The sequence below is a fragment of the Rousettus aegyptiacus genome, unplaced genomic scaffold (genome assembly GCF_014176215.1).
Source record: "Rousettus aegyptiacus isolate mRouAeg1 unplaced genomic scaffold, mRouAeg1.p scaffold_m13_p_11, whole genome shotgun sequence".
Taxonomy (NCBI): Eukaryota; Metazoa; Chordata; class Mammalia; order Chiroptera; family Pteropodidae; genus Rousettus; species Rousettus aegyptiacus.
The window spans coordinates 16,351,200-16,370,982 of NW_023416286.1; the positions used below are offsets into that span (position 1 = coordinate 16,351,200).

General features: G+C 37.3%; 2 protein-coding genes across 3 annotated transcripts in view; one reads left to right on the plus strand and one right to left on the minus strand.

The window, feature by feature from the left end:
* NEK5 (NIMA related kinase 5) overlaps positions 1-5,084 on the plus strand; it is a 68,964-nt gene extending 63,880 nt beyond the window's left edge. The window contains exon 24 of the mRNA XM_016131382.2: positions 1,687-5,084. Within this exon, the coding sequence (XP_015986868.2) occupies positions 1,687-1,828 (142 nt within the window). The 3' untranslated portion in view covers positions 1,829-5,084. The remainder of the gene's footprint in view (positions 1-1,686) is intronic.
* Positions 5,085-7,292: 2,208 nt separating this feature from the next.
* Positions 7,293-19,499, minus strand: ALG11 (ALG11 alpha-1,2-mannosyltransferase). 2 transcript variants are annotated; one of them, XM_016131387.2, is made up of 4 exons: positions 19,400-19,499; positions 16,220-16,450; positions 11,032-11,960; positions 7,293-7,675 (listed from the first exon to the last, which is right to left on the minus strand). In XM_016131387.2, exons 1-4 carry the CDS (start codon positions 19,441-19,443, stop codon positions 7,404-7,406), a joined length of 1,476 nt encoding a protein of 491 aa, XP_015986873.1. In that variant the 5' UTR covers positions 19,444-19,499; the 3' UTR covers positions 7,293-7,403. The 2 variants fall into 2 exon arrangements, with proteins under 2 accessions (XP_015986873.1, XP_015986874.1); XM_016131388.2 differs by lacking the exon at positions 19,400-19,499 and adding an exon at positions 17,110-17,224.
* Positions 19,500-19,783: the final 284 nt, after the last annotated feature.

Below are 19,783 nucleotides of genomic sequence, written 5' to 3' on the forward strand. Positions count from 1 at the left end.
GAGAATAAGGGAAAAGCAATATTCAAAGCAATTATAGCTGTGAAATTTTTATAATTATCGAAACGCACCAGTCATGATATCTGAGACATAAAACAACAGCCAAGCAGGAACAGTGAAAAGAAATTCGCACCAGGACACATCATTGTTTAAATTGTAGAAGAACAAGGAAAAAGAGATTTGTGTAAACACATACTGCAGTGATGATAGCTTAACAAATGGAAGCTGTAGTTTGTGGCTCATGTGAATTTATGATCTCCAATTTTAGTGGGGGTCTCTGTCATATCTAGTAATCCTATGACTGCTCAGCTTCTTCCAAACCCTCAGCCCTGCCCACTCACTGCATCTACCTTGCTGTCATCATGTGACTCTGCTTCCTACTTCACAAACAGTATGTGGTTTGTAGGTGGAATCATTTCGATTGTCTAGTTGCTTAACTTCTCTATGTCCACATGAGTCCTTATCTGCTTCCTGGCACATACCCTTTATTCAGGTCCAAAGCCTTCACAGGTAATTCCCTTAGCTCTACATTTCTATATTTTGGCTTTTCCTCCTTTAGGTGAAAAACTGTTTCCCTTTCTGCCAAAATCCCACCCTTGCACAGTTGCTCTATCCTGGTCTTTTCTCAGTTACCTTATTCTTACCAATTAAACTACCTTTTCTCTATATTTTCAATGTCTATTACCTACTTTATCTCAGCATGAAAACATGCCCAAATCTTTCCCATCTTGAAACACACACACACACACACACACACACACACACACACACACACAGCAACCCCACACACCCACCTCTTTCCCCTCCCCCCACTCCCACATTCTGGAGATAACAGTGTCAGAGCTAGGCTTCTCTCAGAGGAGTTTAAGCTTATTGTCACCACATTTCTACCTCCTGTTGCTCTCTTGATCCACAGTATGTTGCCTCCTGCAAGCACTCTGAAATACTCTTGTAGAAGTCATCTATTACCTTGAAATTGCCAAGTCTGATTGTGATTTCTCAGTCCTCATCTTATTTGGCTGCTCCCTCTTTCCGGAAATTCTCAGCTCCCTTGGCTTGCATCATAAACATTCTTTGTTCTTACCAGCTCTTCTTCAGTCTCTTTCACTTCCCACTTAAATATTAGTGATCTTTGAGATGATTTTCTTGGTCTCTTCCCTTCTTCCCTTCTAAAAGTATCAGTTTTTCAGTCTTATACACAATTTCAATTCATACTCCTAATAATTAGTAGCTGTGAGACTTTGGGCACTTTTTTAAACCTCTTTGAACCAAGATTCTTTAAAATTGATGATGCTAATGTCTACCTCAAATTTCGTTAGTATTAGATGAAATATAGTATGTGTAAAGTGCTCAAGGGCAGTGACTGGTATATAGTAAGGGCTCAATATATTACGTTATTTTTTTCTTTGTTCTCTTCCTTCTTCTTTTAAACATAAGAGAAGGTGAGTATTGATAAATATAATAAAGGTTGTTGAACACAAGTCCAACTAAACAGAATATTGATTCTTATAGCATTGGTTATCATTCATAGAAAAACCAGACTGATATGATAAATAATTTATTACTTGGGTGAAAATGCAACTTTCATGTTGTTCAAGCGGGGGTGGGGCATGAAAAAGGAAACTAATTTTTATATGTATTCATGTGTTTTGATATCATGAAGTTGAATTTTACTGTTTATTATTTCAGAAATTTTGAAGAATCTGAAGATGAGTTGAGAAACGAAGTAGTGGAATCTCTAGAAAAACTCACTGCTTCTGGAGAGGAGGAAAAAAGAGAAGAGGCCGCTGGTTCCTCTAAGGACAATGAAAAATTAGGAGAAGGGGAATAAATATGTAGAAATGTGCAGAATTTAATGAAGATTTGGAGAGCATTTCTACTCCATCTAATGACAAATTTTTTATTGTTAACGAACACCAAGGAACATCAACAACCAGTCAAAATATACAAATGTGATTATTGTACATTTTTTAAAGCAGTAAGTTAGTGTCTATTAATTATAGTATTTGTTTGGAAACAAGTCAAAAAATATTTATTGTAAGGTTTTTCCAGTAATTCCAGAGATTTATTACTTTTTCTCTCTAAATTTAGACATTGGAACTAGTGAGTGTGGAAATTAATATTTTAAGAATCTTTCAGTTAACATATGTGGTAGTCAGAATAATGTGATTCCCCCTTCCCTAAATGTGAATATATAATATTACATGGCCAAGGGGAATTAAAGTTCCAGATGGAATTAAGGGTGCTAATCAGCTGACCTTAAAATAGGAAGGTTATCTTGGATTATCCATTTGGGCCCAATATGATTATTAAATAAGATCATGTGATCTTATTTAAGAGTTAAAAAAGAAGGCAGAAGAGAGAGTCAGAGAGATGGTAGTATGAGGAGGAATTGGCCTGATGCTGCTGGCTTTGAAGATGGAGCAAAAGAACAAAAGCCAAAGCGTGCAGCTGGCCTCTGGGAAAGGCAAGGGGAAGTGGTCCCTGCTGATACCTTTTCACCTAGCGAAATCCACTTTAGACTTCTCACCTACAGAACTCTAAGATAATATGTGTTGTTTTAACTTAGTTTGTGGTAATTTGTTAAGACAGTGATCAAAAACGAATACAAACTCATTCATTTAAAAATAATGAATCTTCCATTTTATAAAACAGTGATTTTGAAATTTCTTGTTATACTGAATACACTTGCTTTTTGTAGCTGATGTTGACATGGGAGTAAGGCAACTGGACAAGGAGAGGAACAAGGCATGCCATTAATTAATTATTTATCAAATAATCATTTTATTATGTTTTTTTGAATTCTGATGGTTTCAAAGGCATAGATTATATATAGAGAGAGCTTAGCACAGCGCCAGAAATGTTTCTTGAATGTTTCTTCAATGAATAAATAAATGCTAATACAATTTCCTCCTTAAGACCGTAAGATCTTTGAGTCAGAAAACCAGGCTTTTTTGTATTGATTGTAACAATCCCAATGTAGAACATGTGACTGGAGCTTACTTAATAAGATTTATCTGCTGCTACAAAGGACAGGATTGTTCTAAATGGTAAAATTCTGCCTGAAATATCTGCTCTGTAAGAAAAATAAACTAAAATTGCACATTGATACAATGCCAAACCAAGAAAACAAAGCCAAGGAGGGGTTGGTCAGATTATTTCCAAGGTCTACTTGGTATTTGCATTTGGTATAATTTTATCTGTGGAGGATGCAAGTATCAGGATTCCTCTGACTGCGGAATGTGTCCAGTAATTTATGCCTTTATCTTCCTTGGGATGTTTGAGGGACTGTTCTTTCACTTTGGTGTATAGTTACCTTTTGCTCTTTTAGGGAGAGTGCTCACTATGGTCACATCATGAAACTGGGAGTATTTAAAAATTTCTCACTATTGTGTTAATTTAAAACTTATGTAACACATGACCTTGAGGGATTGGAGCATCATTAGTTCTACAACTGTTTTAGTGGTCAGTGTATATATATTTAATTTACTTTCAGCACATAATCTGGTTCAGACATATCAATTATGCTGGTGTCTTCATGTAATCATTATTCTGAAAGTATTTGAAAGCATGGGAAATGAAGCACAATTCTTAAAACTCCCAAGTACCAAAGACCAGTCACGTATATGCAGAGGGGAGAGGGGGGAAGGAATGACTGTTTAAGGTCAGTGTTTAAGGATAAGCGTATCAGGTTTGCTCCAAAGACAAGGTGACTGGCCAAAATCTCCTTTAGACAATAGACACCATTTAAGCCTTATCATTCATTCTAAAATTTTGAGTTCTTAGCTATAAATTAGAAAGTATTCATTGTGTAAGTACACACATCTGCAAGGGTTTTCACGCTGCTTCAGCCCCTAATACCCATCTTACACACACCATTACCTAAATTATATTCTAGAGGCACAGTTCTGATTACTTTACTCTGGTTTTAGGCTTGGCTGCATCTGTTAAATTGAAACTATTGACCAGAATTGCATGTGTTTTTAGAATAAATTTTATTAGAAAAATCATGCATCTTTAACTATGTATGATAGCTATCAAGTTGATCATTCTTTAAATGGTATCAATAGGTGTACCAAACCTTAATTTCCCTTCTAAATGCATTATATTATTTACATATGGTCCAAGTGTGCCCAGAGCACTAGAGGATTGAAACTGATGCTTCTCCAAAGCCAAGAATGGCCTTAGATTTAGGGTGGGGAAAGAGGAAAAAGAGTCAGCAGAGGAACAGTGGGAGAGGTAGGGTAAATTACAGGGGCACAATTGATTTTAGTATTTGGATAACTTCTTGTGGTTTAACACAAGTGTGGGGGAGGAATAAACTTTAGCCTTCTTTTGTTAGTCTAATAATTAAATCTACACGAGACAGATTAACAAGAGAAAATAACCAAATTTAATTATATACATATGTATGGAACCCCACATACATGAGAGGTTGGAGACAGAAAGAGAAAATGAGGTGGATGTGGCATTCTGAGCGAATGATGAGGTAAGGCACCCTTGGGGCTTCAGAGGGGTGGAGGGGCATGTGCAGATCTTAAGAGCAGATGTCCAGTAATGAGATGTTTGCCCTGCCCTACAGATAAGTCATGAAGTTAGTTTTGGAGATAACTCTTATTATAGGCAGGCCTCACATTTAAATTCTTTGAGAGGTAAAAGTCTCATGTGGGCCTACAGGGTCTTGATTGCCTTCATCTCAAAATAATTCACATGACAAGGTGGTACATCTTGGGGAAGTCTGTTCTGAGCCCCATCAGTAGTGGCTTTTTTGCACTGTTTGACAAATTTAGCACAGACACAGTCTTATTTATTTTTTTCATTCCTATAGAGTCTAGGGTACATTAACAATATACTGGGCCCTATCTCATTTTATCTATGCTTAGTAAAATACCCTGAAAATTATTAAAGTATATGAAGCTCTGCTTCACAAAAATGTTTTATGTCTGAAATATTCATTAAAAAAATTATTTAAAAACCTGACAGTCTATTCTTCTTGGGTACAAGAAGCAAGTCGGTTTTGTTTTGCTTTAAAGTTTTTTTCCTTAAAAAAAATTCTTGGCATGTGAAACTTGAAATATTAGGACATAATAAGTAATCAGAACTAAGAGACTACATGAAGGGCATAAAGGCGCCATATTGCAAAAAGTATCCAAGATAACGAAAATCACTTCTTCAGATTGTATTTAGAATAATGATTTTGTACCTATTAAATTTAAATCATATTTAGATACAAACAGATTACAAAAAATATGCACAACTGGAAATAATGTGAATCACTACTACTACTGTGGCTTCAAAACATAGCACATCTGGATCACTTAAAATCAACATCTTATAGGAATTAATAGTCACTTAGGATTTCTCCAGACAGTTGCTGACATACTGTTTTGACACTTTTCATGTATCAATCGTTCAGAAAAAAAAAGCAAACGTAATAATACATTAGGAACATTAAAAGTGAACATACATGCAAATTACATTTTTCAATATATTTGTGACAAATGAAAATTATTTTGAAGAAATAAGCTTATTGTTTTACAGAGTTTGAGAATCCTTTCTTCCTTCCTAAATCCTCTACTTTTGCTCTATTTCAATTTCCTTATCTTTGGTCCCATGGTTTTGTTGGGTAGGTGGGTAGGCTGAGGGGATAATGGTATGAATGCTGCCTCAAAGACTAGCTGTAAGAAAAGAAAAAGCACTGTGCTGGTAGTCAGAACACTCAGGTTTAATCCTGATTTTGTCATTAAATGGCTTTGTGATATTGACAGTCTTGAGTTCTTTAAACTGTTCTTGTCTGTAAAGTTGAAAATAAAATTGGACTGTGAATTTGTAGCATCCCTTCCAGTTCTAATTTCCACCAGTCTTTTCTAAATTGAATAATCTCCAACATATCAGGGGACTCTGTTTTGCTGTTTTTTACTCTAATGACAGTAGATGGCCTGCAGACAAATCAACAATGTAATTGGGAGCAGATAATGAAGCTAGTTGGATGATGAATGGAGGAAAGAAGATTGAAAAGGAAAAACATACCTCTTTAACATGCCCCTATCAAAAAGATGTTATCAAACTGGGAAGGAAGTCAATTCATTGAATTAGAAAGAGTTGACTATCTATGCAGAAACTCTCAAAAGTTACAGGTTTCTATAGCCTATCTGCACATGCATACATTCACCTTTCCATGCTAGTTATTCAGGATAGAAGTTCTATTAAATTATATTGATTCCTAGCTACTGGTTTAGTAACCAAGAATCTACATAGGGTTATAATGCATTGATAAAGATGGAATTACAGAATAAATTTACTATACATTGTGACCTTTAATTAAAGTAACTTTCATAATTTTCAGAGTACTTTATCATATTTTCCATGTTAGTATGAGAACTCCAAAAGGCAGTGAGGACAGGCATTACCATGTCCAGATTATAGATGAAGAATCTGAGACTCAGAAAAATTAAGGAAAAGCTTTAGTGTCAAACAGTCACACATTTGTAAATGATGATTTGTAAATGGTCATGCCCAGGTATTCTAACTGCTAGTCCAGTGTTCTCTTCAAATCACCACCTTGTTGTCTTGCAATGCATGCTGATCATACGGACTGTGTACGTGGATCTCTATGTCACAACATCACTATCAGAAAAACAACCGATTGTGATGTTTACTCAGCCCTCCTCAATGACTTAAAGAAGATGTGAAAATGTTAAGGGATAATGAGAGGCCCATACAAATGTAGTGACAGCACTAAACAAAAAACTATTTTCACAAAGACCTAGTTACGGAAAAGATTACCAGTAGTACCTTGGCCTCTACTGACCTACGCACACTGACAGAGTAGTCAGTCAGTTTGTCTTCTGATGACATGTTGTTAGAATATGATTAAGCCTGCTTAAAGTTTCTTTTTTAAGAAAATCAATGGCTATATTCAAAAAGGTCATCTACAATATCATTGAAAATTTAAATGCACCAGAATTTTTCTGTCTCAAAAATGTCAAAACAATTCTAAAATCTAATCAATTGTCAGTCATCTTTTTTCTTTCGACATTCCCTTTTTCCTAAAAGGAAATTCTTTCTCAGTTAACTGAAATAATCTGACAAATAGGATTTGAAAAATATGGACTATGCTAAAATTAAGACTGTTCGTTTTTTTCTTTCAGATGCCTATTTTTCAGAATTTGAGACCAAACACTAATCTAAAATTTTTACATTTAAACCAAATAAGGTTATCTTTTCCATTTCGGTAATCATGCCTTTTTCTGCTTAAAATAAATACCTTTTACACACACACACAATGCCAAAAGCATTGCTTAGGCTGACTTTATTACGACAAGGAATGAATTTAGAAAAATATTAACATATGAAGGTGTTGAGCCATTCTATGTAAAATATCTTTAATTTGTACAGATATAGCATTATTTAAATAATTTTTCCACAGATGACAGGAATGTCACTTCAAACTCCTGATCAGAGAACCTGCTTACAGATGCACGAGCGCTGTTTCTGATCTGGAGTCTCTTTTCTGCAGACATGGAAAGAATATGAGCCATAGTCTCAGCATAGCTGTCTTCACTTTCAGCCAGAAATCCAGTTACCTCTCCTTCGTGAGGAACGACAATGTCAAGCTTCGGGCCCCCTGAATTGTGTGCAAGGATAATTGTGCCAGCTGCCATACACTCAACAACTCCTGAGGAGAAACAAAATCATGTAGTCTTTTAAGTTTTTGAATATATTCATAAGAACAAGAATGAGCAGAAACCCTTAAAATTATGAGACTCATGAAAAATTTAATTAAATGTCTGTATGTCTATACATTTACTCATTTAACTTCCATGGTACAAAATAAAATAATTTTTAATTTTTTTAGTTTTCAAACCTTCACAGTAATGTGCTTTGTTCTTTTTTTTTAATTTTAATTTTTCAATTAGATTTGACATTAATATTATTTTGTATTAGTTTCAGGTATATAGCATAGTGGTTAGATATTTACATAATTTACGAAGTGCTTTGTTCTTAAAACAGACAAACAGAAGAACATCCACACAAAATATACTGCAGATAATAAAATGAAGTAGAACAGAGAATGTTAGCAAGATGGTAGATAATTAATGGATATTAAGAAATAAAAAGTAAAAAGATATCAAAAGCAAAATTTTAATAGTTCAAATTAAAGCATTAGGAGAAAAAAAGAAAAAAATAAGCCCCCTTAGTGAGGCATGCTACTGCTGATGCTCATGTTACTGCTGGGATTTCTGGCAAATTTGAGACTACTGGCTACCCAATAGCGATGAACTAAATTAAAGCTTTGGTTAGTTTCTGCCACAGGATGTGGGTGAAGATATGTTACTCTAGACAGCTTTTCTTAACCATGCTTCTAGAGAGAATTTAAGCCCATCAGAAAATAACTGACTGCTCATTTTCCCAAAGGAAGGTACAGAACTGATATCCTAGATATATAGAAGTGAAATCATTATAACTGTTTCTTCAACACCAGTGAAATCCCTAAAGAATAGAATTTTCTGCTAAAGTTGTAATTTGACTTCTTTTTTGAAAAATATGGACATTATCATGTTCAAAGCTAAATACCATTCTTCTATACTTTTCTGAGATTTCAATCTCATCAATTTTATCCCTTCCAGGATTTTCCACTTCTCCCTCTCAACTAGCCTTATACAAACAAAGCATGTGTACACCTTCTCTCTCTTGCTCTCTCTCTCCTCACCCTGCTCTCAGGTCACAAGTCCTCTCCCTCCCCTAGCTACCGTCTCTTCTTTCATATCCCTTTTGCAAATAAACTTAGGGAAAGTGTGGTTTGCATTCATTAACTCCACTTGCTCACCTGTACTCAATGCTCAACTTACTACAATTCCACTAACCTGCTCTTGCAAGGTCACTGCAACTTCCTTATGGGGCCCAGCATCAGAACCAACCTGCTGCCCTTTCTCTTCTTCCCCTTGGTTTCCGCAACACTGCACTCTGCTGGTTTTCCTCCTCCCTCATTTCTTCTCTTCTCCTTTGCTGGCCACTCTTCAGCTGTTACTGTTCTCAGCATTTTGCACTATGGGCCTCATCTCGCTTGGCATAGGCAATCTAAGCCACATCTACAGGGGCTGCAGTAACTACCTGGACAATGAAAACTCCTCAGTCTGTATTCCCAGATCAGGTCCCTCTCCTGTACTTCAGACTCATATGTACAACTGCTTGGGGACACACACACGTGCATGTTCTTCAGACAATTCAAACTCTACATGCTCGAAACTTGGCTCATCAATGCCTCGCCTCTTGGATTCCCTCTCCAGGTGAAAGCCATCACCATTCGCACAGCTGTCCAAACTAAAAACCCCAGGCAGTTGTCTCTGACTCCTCTTTGTCCCTCATTTAACTCATCCAATTAATCACCAAGTCCTGTTCAATTCTTCAGAATCTCACTGGCATGTTCACTGACAAGTTCAGAGCGCCAGCACCTCTCACCTAGGTTGCTGCAGCTGCCCAAGTCATCTCCCTGCTTCGCTAGTCTTGCTCTCTCTGCTCCTCACCAATTCACACTCCACACACTGCAGCCACAGTGAACTTGAGGAAATTTTTAAATCCAATACTTAAAATATTTCTATCTTTTCCCAGTGGCTTCACATGGCCATGTGATCGGGCTGCAGACCACCTCTCTATTGTCTCGCTGTTTGTTCCTCCTTGATGCTCCAGCCATACTGACTGTTCTTTGAACTGCCTGCTAAGGCTCTTTTTGTGATGCCTGTCACAATGCTGTGCCCTCTGCTGGCTACTCTCCCCTCTTCAGCATGGTTAATTTCTAATTACTCTTCAGGTCTCAGCTTCCATGTCACATCATTTCCTGGGCCATTGTTCTCTGACCCCACAAGCTGTTACGTGTTTCTCTTAGGTGCTTTCTTATCACCTGGTACTTGCCCTAGCATAGCACTCAGCACACGGTACAGTTAACACCTGTCTAACTCATCTGTATCACTGAGAGCTGTAAGTCTCTGAGGGTTAACAGCAGTTCCCACGTCACAGTCATTCCAGCACCTGTCCCAGTGCCTGGCACAGTCAATGCTTCAATGAGCATCTGAGGAAGGAAGCATGGCAAGTGCAGAAGGTTTGGATCAACCAGTTCTTGCTGTACGTCCGAGCTTAGCACTGTGCTACTAACCAGGGACAGAAAAGAAAACAAGAGAAAATGTCACACTGGCATAGGAGACTTCCCTTTCATGTTTTTCTAGTTTCCCGTAATACCTAGTAGATGAGGCACAGAAGAAGCACTTAAGAAATATATGTTTAACCAAATTAGACTAAATAGTACTTGATTCACAGCGAAATGTGTACATAACAGGTCAGAGTAAAGAGAGACAATTTGTATTAGAATAAGGATAAATTAAAGGGCAAGGAGATTTAACCTGAACACTTACGATGGGATTCGGTAGAAAGAGGAGAGACCATTCCAATAATGAGTACAGAATCCATAAAAGAACCTGAAGAATTTCTGTGAGAAGCCTACCAGGAGACGGTGGTTCTCAGCTTTTGGTGCACGACAGAATCACCTAGGCAGCTTTACCAAAATACCTCGGCATGGGCCCCTCCCAAGGATTCTGCCTTGGTCCTTCAGGGGGATTGGTGGGTGTGGGTGGGGAGAACAAATGTGCTTAAGAGCAGGGGCTATCTGGGTTAGATGGTGCACCTACCTCAGACTGAACTTGGGTAAGTTCTAAACCTTTCTGTGTCTGACTTTATAAAATAGAAATAATAACAATACCTATCAATAGGGTTTTCGAGAAGATTAAATCAGATAAACAATACTTGTAAAGACCTCAACAGTGACCCCCCCCCACAGTAAATGGTCAATAAATATTTGCTATCATTATTGACAACAAATTACTATATCTTAAAGGATCTCAAATGAGGAAAGCGTGCTTGATGGGCTGAGCAAAGAGAATTAGGACTTGATGAAAACTTCCAGAGTATTACCATCTTATCAAAACAATCTAAAATGTGTATCTCATGGCACCAGATGAGTTATTTAAAGGACAAACTCACCAATCCCAAAATGCTCGTTCCACATGGTATGTAGACCAATTGTTGCTTCAGACAAGTAATTCTTTAACTCATCAAAAGGAATATTTATCTTAAATTCCACATCCTCTTGAACTCCTAGATCCTCAGAAAGCTTTCGCAGTTGGTTTACCCTAAGTTCATCATCTTGGTTACGACAACCTCCAATGAGAACAAGTTTAAGTGAAGGAAGTGACTCAGTCTTCTTATTCAGCAATTTAGCAAAAGCTCTGATCTGCAAAGCATGATTCTTTTCCGGCCTGAACTGGGCAACAGAAACCAGTAAGTGTCTCGGGGTCATCTTTTTCTCACGTAGAGGAATGTCTAGAAATGTCTGCACATCACAAGGCGGATAAACGATGTTAGTGCAATGCCCAACCTTCCACAGTGAGAGAATATGATTTAGTGTCCAGGAAGAATTGACCATGACTACATCACTGCAAGAACCAACAAGTCCATAAATAGATGCAAACAAGTAGTAGTAGATGAGCTTTACTTTGCTGAGAAAAGGATTCTTGGTAATGAAGGCTGCATTATTAAATCCAGCATTTTGATTCTTCACTACAGAAAGCATGTCAGTGCTGATAGTTGGATAATGAACATAGCTTCCAACTCGGCAGCCACCTAAATATTTAAACAGAGGAAGTGTGAAAGCGTATCCCATTGAATCGATATAAACATCAGGAACACACTGCATCAGAGCTTCCCAGCCAAGAAAAATGGATCCTAGACTTTGGCCCAGCAGTGTGAAGTGAGGATACAGTGAATCTTCTACAAGGTAGCGCTTCCTTAAGGAAACAAACTTCACTGGGTGAATTAATCTGATGTTAAATCTTCTGTAAGCACCTTCTAGTATTTGTTGACCGCTGACATTAACATCACCAGTATAAACAACATAAACTGCTGCAGAATATCTAAATAGAAATATAATAGTTAAGACTTTCATTATTAGTTCAGGTTAAAATAAAGCCAACAAGCATAGACAGTTTTTTTTCACAATCATAAGAAGCTAAATTTAGACTAAAAAACCTGTTTTCCACTGTTTTTCATTCATTGCATTTGGACTACCTCACTCTTTCCTTCCCTACACTAAAATGTTAGTCTTTCAAATGAAACCTCTAGTTCTTTGTTATCTCCTCCACTAAAATTTCACATGAAGCAGACCCCAAGAAAAACTGATTTATAAATGAGACATTTTTGTTTCCAGGAAATATTAAAAAATATTTTGACAATTTTCTCAGTATAAAAATGAGAATGAAATATTAATACTCAAAACAAGAGTTAAAATTCAATGACGGTATCTTTAGATAGGATCATAAATGCTAAAACATTTCTCAGTGTTTTTATCTGAGAAATGCAAAAGTTTTAAAAGTTATACCTTATGCCTGCATGGCGATTAGATTTATAATTATAACGGAAATATGAAAATGTATACTCGCATGACTTAAATGCTTTGGCCTCCCTCTGTTTGTAATTATTCTCTGAGTCATAAAACACAAGCTGTAAGATTCTGGGGATTCAGGGATGAGAGTCTTTACCCTCAAGGAGAGCTCGGTCCAGTGGAGAAAAGATACATAAACAAATAACTGCAAAACTGCATGATATGTATTGATAAAGGCAGCTGCAGGATGCTGTGGGTGCCTAAAGGATAAGCATCAAACTGCTCTTCCCTAGCCCCCCTCCCGGCAGCCAGAAAGATCCTTTTAAAATGTAAAAAGGATTGTCATCTCTGGTAGCTTAAAGATGGCCACAAATTCTTGGATATTTTTCCCACTGAGAGGTGGGATCTATCCCCTCCTTTGGAATAACAGTGGGCTCTGTTACTGCTTTTACCAATAGAATATGGTAAAAGTGACACTGTGCCAATTTCTGGACCCAGGCTATACAGCTTCTACTTCACTCTAGGGAAAGTCAGCTGTCATGTAAGTCGTCCAACTATCCTGAGATCACCATGTTGTGTGCAAGCCCAAGGCAGTCACAGGGAGAGGCTGCCAGGTGACAGATGCCTGACCGCCTCCAGCTGTTCCAGTCATCTGAGCCCAGGAACCAGATATGTAAGGTAAAAAGCCTTCAAATGACTCCAGGCCCAGATTCTATCTAACTGTAAAATCTGAGTATGAGGGATTACAAACGGAGCTCATTAACTGCCAAACTATGATAAATAATAAATTCGTTTCAAACCATTGAACGTTGGGTGGTTTTTATGCAGCAATAATCAGAATATCATCTATCTACTTAAAACTAACTAGATAGGTCAGGGCAGGTAGTCATGCCCTGTCCACTGTTTCTGTACATCTAGGTTAATGCCTCTTTGAAATGCCTCTTTTCAGACCCCTTCCTTTTAAAGGGCGACCATCTTCAAAAGAGCACATAATCTTGTTAACTATCCTGTACCTTGCTTTCTCTCACATTCATGTAATCTTCCTTACGTCCCCCCCTTAATTCCAAATGCATAAAAGAAGCTGTAAACAGTCATTTCCTGGAAGCGATTCATAACCTAGCCTATACATATACACACAGCCATGCAAGTAGCTTAGCACAGACTAATTTTTATTTAGAATTTATAACTTTGCTTAGGTTAACCTGTAAACCCACTTAGATCACCCTAGATGTTATAAGGTTTGTACAACCATATCCTGTAATTTGCTAAGATTTTAATAAAAGGATTGAGACTTAAACTTCCTTCCATACCTATACTATGCCTGACATTGAAGACGGCCAGACAGTTTTTTCTGAGATAAGCTCAGGATGATTTGCAGGATCAGGGGGCTGATCCTGATCAAACTGCCTGAGGCTGGCCGAAGTGGCCTGGAGGACTCTATACTGACTTATTCATGAACTATTCTCATTATACCCTCTTTATACTACTAAAATCTCCTCCTGGTGGCAGAGATTGTCTGCCACTTTTGAACATGTGACTTAGGTATGGGCATGGTTTCTAACTGCGTATGCGCAAGAATGTCCTCACCTATACAAGTGATGATGAAGCTCACCTTGATGTTGATGCATGATTTCCCAGAATAAAAATGAACGTGATCATTGTTCAGGGACACGTTGTTTTGGGGAGTGACACTCATACCCCCTTGCCAGCTGTCTCAAAATAAAATGCATTCCCTCTCATAAAATCTTCTCAGAGTTGTCTTTTGGATATGGTGACTTACTGAGTAATTGGACTTGATTCTGCTCAATAACAAATTTAGATCTTGCTCCCCAGCATATGTCATCAGTTTGGCTCAAATAAACTCTTAACAATTCTCTACAAGTTTGGATGTTTCTCAGGTTGACAACTTAATCTCAAATGCTCAAATTGTTTTCCACAGTACTTAGATAAGATCCAAACTCCTTACCCTGTTCACTCAAGCCTTGTGCAATGTGGATCCTGCCTCCCTCTGTAACTCCCCTTCCACTCTCTCCCTTGCTCACCACGGTTCAGCTAAACTGGCAGTCCTTTCTTTGAACAAGCCAAGCTCCTTCCAGTCTCAGGGGACCTGTAGAAGTTGCTTCCTTTGCTTTGAATTCTCTTTTCTCATCTTCACTGTCTTTCCGTAAGGCAGGCGGTATAGCATGGGGGCTCTAGTAACCCAGTTTTCTTGTCTGTCAAATGAGCGAGCTAACACAGGTAACAGTCTCCAAATAATGCCTGGTTAAATAGTAAAAGCTCAGTAAATGTCAACCACTTTTGTCATTCAGATTTCAGTTAAGTGTTATCTCCTCAGAGATGTTCCCTAATTGCTCAATCTAAAGTATCAAGTCACTCTCATATTATCTTTTTTAATTTCCTATATAGCACTTCTCATCATTTGATATTTTCGTCTTTGCTTATTATCTTGTCTCTCTCAACTAAAATCTAAGGACCAGAGGAGGAACCTGATCTACCTTGTTCACTATTTATTCTCAACTCCGATTACAGTGCCTGATACAGAGTAGATCCCCAGAAATGTTGCTAGATTGAATGAAAAGTATACTGTAGCTTATGTTGAGTCAGGGAAGATTTGTAGATACTAACTGAGAAGAAAAAGGTTATTTCAGAAAAAAGGGAATACTATATGAAAAGGCAAGGAAGCTAGAGAAAGCATGATGCTCCTGGTTCAGCATGCTAGAGCGAAGTATATATGAAGGAATGAAGAGGGATGAGGAACAAAATGTGGCAAGAGCAAGATAAAGGAGTATCTTCTATGTCGTCCTAATTGTATGGATTTTCTTTTCCTCTAGGTGAATTAGGAGTAATAGAGGTTACTGGGGAGAGTATGTGTACAAATATCATGGAACTTTATCACTGTCCTCAAAAGTTAGAGAATCTTGTTAGAGAGAGAAAGGTAACAGAGTTTTGAGAAGGAAAAAATAGTATGGATTAAAGTAGTGAGGGCTTCAAAGAGGTGAGAATTAAGCTGAGATTTAAGAAAATTCTTTGGATTTAGGTACTTATGGACGATAGAAGAGGAAATACAGGAGTGGTGGCTGGAAGCCAGGATGGGCCAAGAATATAGAAACGTAGACCTAAGGGAATTACCTGTGAAGGCTTTGGACCTGAATAAAGGGTATGTGCCAGGAAGCAGAATAATCGTGGAAGGATAATAGCCTTTTTCATATGATAAAACAATAATAAAACCTGTGTTTTCTATGCTTTTTCCTTTCTAAAAGGGAATCATAAATATTTCTGGGATAGGGCTGTGTGTGTGTGTGTGTGTGTGTGGGCGGGGGGAGCCTAAAACATTAAATGATGTATAATGCCACATTCCTTCTAATACGGTAACTTAAGACTATCCAATTGATGACATCAAAATAAAAGTCAAATAGATGCTTCGTAAAAATTATTCTGGGTGTGCCACCACCGACAAAAAGTATTCAGGTTTAAAGTGCTCCACAGTACTTGGTATATTTCTGTTTATTATCAATCTCTTCTCCACATCCTCCCCCAAAGTGACTAGTTATTCCCACTAAGTTATGTCATAAAGGGGCAGATACTTTCCATTTCTCTATTATAGTAAGAAAAATTCAGTAGAATTGTGTAAGGCAGGTTGATGTATGAGAGAAGTATTTTCTTATTGAAGAATAGTTAAAAGAGGAATTCTTGGCTATGAATAAGGTACTTGAAAAAGATGAATTCTGGGTAATGAATTTTTTAAAAAGTGGTAACAATATAGCAAATTAGCTAAGAAAGATGAATACCTACTTTTTCTGCAGGGCCCTTAATGCGCACCATAAAACTCTTTCTCCTCCTCCACCGGCATTGCAGTATGGATGAAAAAATGCAATCACCATTTTATTTTTCCCATTTTTGCCAATCGATGCTGAGTTTTTCTTTCTCTGTAGCAGCACTCTGATTCTCCAAAGGATAATGACCAGACACAAACATAATGTTCCACATACAATTAGCCCAGGTAAGAATAATGAATAAAAAAACCTGAAACGAGAAGGTAAAGGTGAAAATTGATATAATGCCCATTAAACAAAAATATGACTACAAAGTAAAGCCTACTTTTACATATCCACTTTATAAATTAGTAGCAGAGAGAAAATTTTTATAGTCTGTGAGTCAGCTAACAAAATAAGCAATTATTAAAAGCTACGAAATAGCCAATGAAAAAAGTATAAGTCCCTTTTAATTCAAATTTCTACAGCATGTTACCAATTTAATACATTTTTTCTTTTTAATCGGCAGTGAAAATCAATGCTGAGTCACCTTTCTCCTAACTCAATATATGTTAAGGGATTAAAATAAATTTGTTACTCTCAACAAGACATGATTAGTAATGCCATCTGACCTTCAAAATGACAATATGTAACCCAAGGAAATGTCTCTTGAATGATCAATATTCTACTAGATAAAAGTTTGCTGTGATTGTAAATAATTTTTATTTTCTCACTTTATCTTAAGTAGAATAATTTCTGGGGTAAGAGAAATGGAATTTAGAGTTCTTCATATCTATTCTGAGTTCTGCATTTGATCTGCTTACATGACCCTAAAATCACTGCCTTCCTTTATTTGTCTCTGAATGAGTCACCAAAAGTCCACTAATGTTCTACCTCAGGCACATAAGTAAGCTTTGCACCCACACTCACCAGTAAAGGGTTCTCTATTATTGCCAAGTCAACTGAAGCACTGCAAAGGCAAAGGACCCAGGCTCATTCGTTCGCCACTGCATCCCAATGCCTAGCATAATACCTGGCACAGAGAATGCATCCAATAAATATATACTGACTGAACACAAAATCTTATTACCTCCTTGGATGTCTCTTAAATTATGTTAAAATAACTTCTTTTTCTCTTAGAGTTTGCTAGTATAGTTGATACCTAACAGTATTTCTAATACCATGCCTACCCTTTATAAAGGAGCTGAGAGGCTTAGAAGTTGCAAAAACAATAAAATACTAAAACTTAAGTAATGAAAAGCCAGGGACCATGGAAAATATAGAGTTAAAGTATGTTGTGGGGGAGAGGAGACAGCTTTTGGGAAATAGATATGCAGGCTCTAAGTCTGTACATAGTACTAAACAGCAGATTGGGCTCTGGGATGCTTACTGACTGAAGCAAATATGGGCATATATTGTGTAGTTACATAGTTTTCACTGTCCATAAGTAGAAAACACACAAATTCTTTTGAAAATATCTTATTGATAGTTTTAAAATAAATTTCTCATGTGAGATTTCCTTACTGTGAACAAGCCCATTACCTGAAGAGGTATTTCACCTGTTTAAATAATTTGGTCTCAGGACATCTTTATACTCTTAAAAATTAACAAGGACAGCTTTTGTTTACATCAGGGTTTCCCAACCCTGGCACTATAGACATTTTAGATCAGATCAATCTTTGTTGTGGAGGCTATCTTATGCATTTTAGGATGTTTAGCTGCACCCCTGGCCTTGCCCAACTGGATGCCAGTAGCACCCTTAATACACATCTTTTCAATATTCTATATAACAAGATATTAATATTTATTTAATATTTGTAATATGTCAGTTCATACAAGCAATATTATATAGGGCAGATATATAGGATAGTCAAGTCAAAAGCCCATTTAATTTAAAATGTAGCTGACTCATAGAATCCAAAGATTTTTATGACATTTCCTGCAAATGATGTAAGTGGGAAATTTATGTGACAGAATTTCCAAACTGAACTATTTAACTTAAAATCAGGAAAAAAAAAATCACATTAATGACTAATGTTGAACCAGTCTTTTATTTTGCTCTTGGCTTCAAAGATACACTTACAGTTCTTATAGAATTCAATTATATATAACTAAAATGTTTATCACTGAATGTTTACCCAAATTTAAACACAAAACTTTGAAAAGATAACTGTAATCAACAATGAGTCATTCATTTAGCAAACATTTATTTATTTATTTTTAGCTATTATGTGCAACGCACTGAGTTAAGGATATTTCAAATGACAGAATATGAAGGCTCTTAAAATAAATTTTCCCATTAAAATGTCTAAAAACACTATAGAATTCGAAGTAGAAGGGACAAAAATGAGAGAATAATACTTGAATTTTGGTGAGACTATGTCAACACTGCTATTCAGAGTGCTATTGTGTTAATTATAAATTTTCAATCTAAACAAAAATAGGTAGAAGTTAAAAGAATTGTTTAGATATAACAGACTAAGTCTTATTGTTATATTAATGTAGGGCGAGAGAAGTAAAATATAGTGGCATTTCAAAAACAAATGTGGAAAAAAGTCTGGGAGTTTTTCCACTAAAATGTTAACAGGAGTTACCTCAGGATAGTAGCATTCCTGGCGAATTTTCGATTTTGCTCATCTATTTCCTAACTTTTCTACAAAAACACTTTTTTATCCATGTAATAAAGACAAAGGTAGTATTTCATATAACCCGTATTACATCAATCAGAAATAAAAATCAATGGGTGATCAACAAGCAGAAGATTCAACAAAAATTTTATACTTAAGTGACTAATGTTAATGACGACAGTCTGGGTGAGTTAAAGAGAAACTAAAACGTTATAAGGAAGATCCAGTTTCTTCTTTACTAGACAGACGTGACAGATTGTTGAATGATTTGTGGCACAATCATAAAGGAAAATGAGGAAAATAAATAATTTATGGAAGACTAGTCAGAGTGTGAACAAGAGAAAGGAAAATCTGAAACAGAGAGAACTCGACCGCTCAGCCAACAGTAGGGCGGGTGAAGAAAAGGCAGTAAACTGTCTTTAACCCCGTCTGCTCCTATCTGGAAGACCATAGATTGAAGGGAATAGCGCTCACTGAGAAAATAGCTTAGATTCGTGACAAGAAAAGAATTTCTCCGCAAACTTTAGTTGCACTGCGCGGACATGCACCACCACCATACAGAAAACGCCCGCGAGCCCACGTCACTGACTCACCTCAATAACTCGCACAAGAACCAAACCCTTTCGGTGGCTGCCATTTTCAGTCGACCCCTGAACTCAGGAAGTACTTCGCCATTCCTCTTGTCTATTGGCTACTGAGGTGTTTCCCCCGCCTTCATGGGGCCAACTATGCGTTTGAATTGGTTGCTGGTGTAGCTTCCCACGGCCTTCCAGCCAATAGAATCTCCTGGGGCGTAGACAGCTATTTGGCGTGGCCCATGGGCGGGGCGATACTGGGAGGTGCGCTGGAAGGGCGTGGCTTGTGATGGACAGTCAGCTCTCCCGCCCCCTGTGCCCTCCCCCACTGGAAGCCCCCATTCCAGGGTCCTGGCCCTTAGTCCAGAGCCTGCCACCCGTTGGAGACCAATGGGAGGCCCT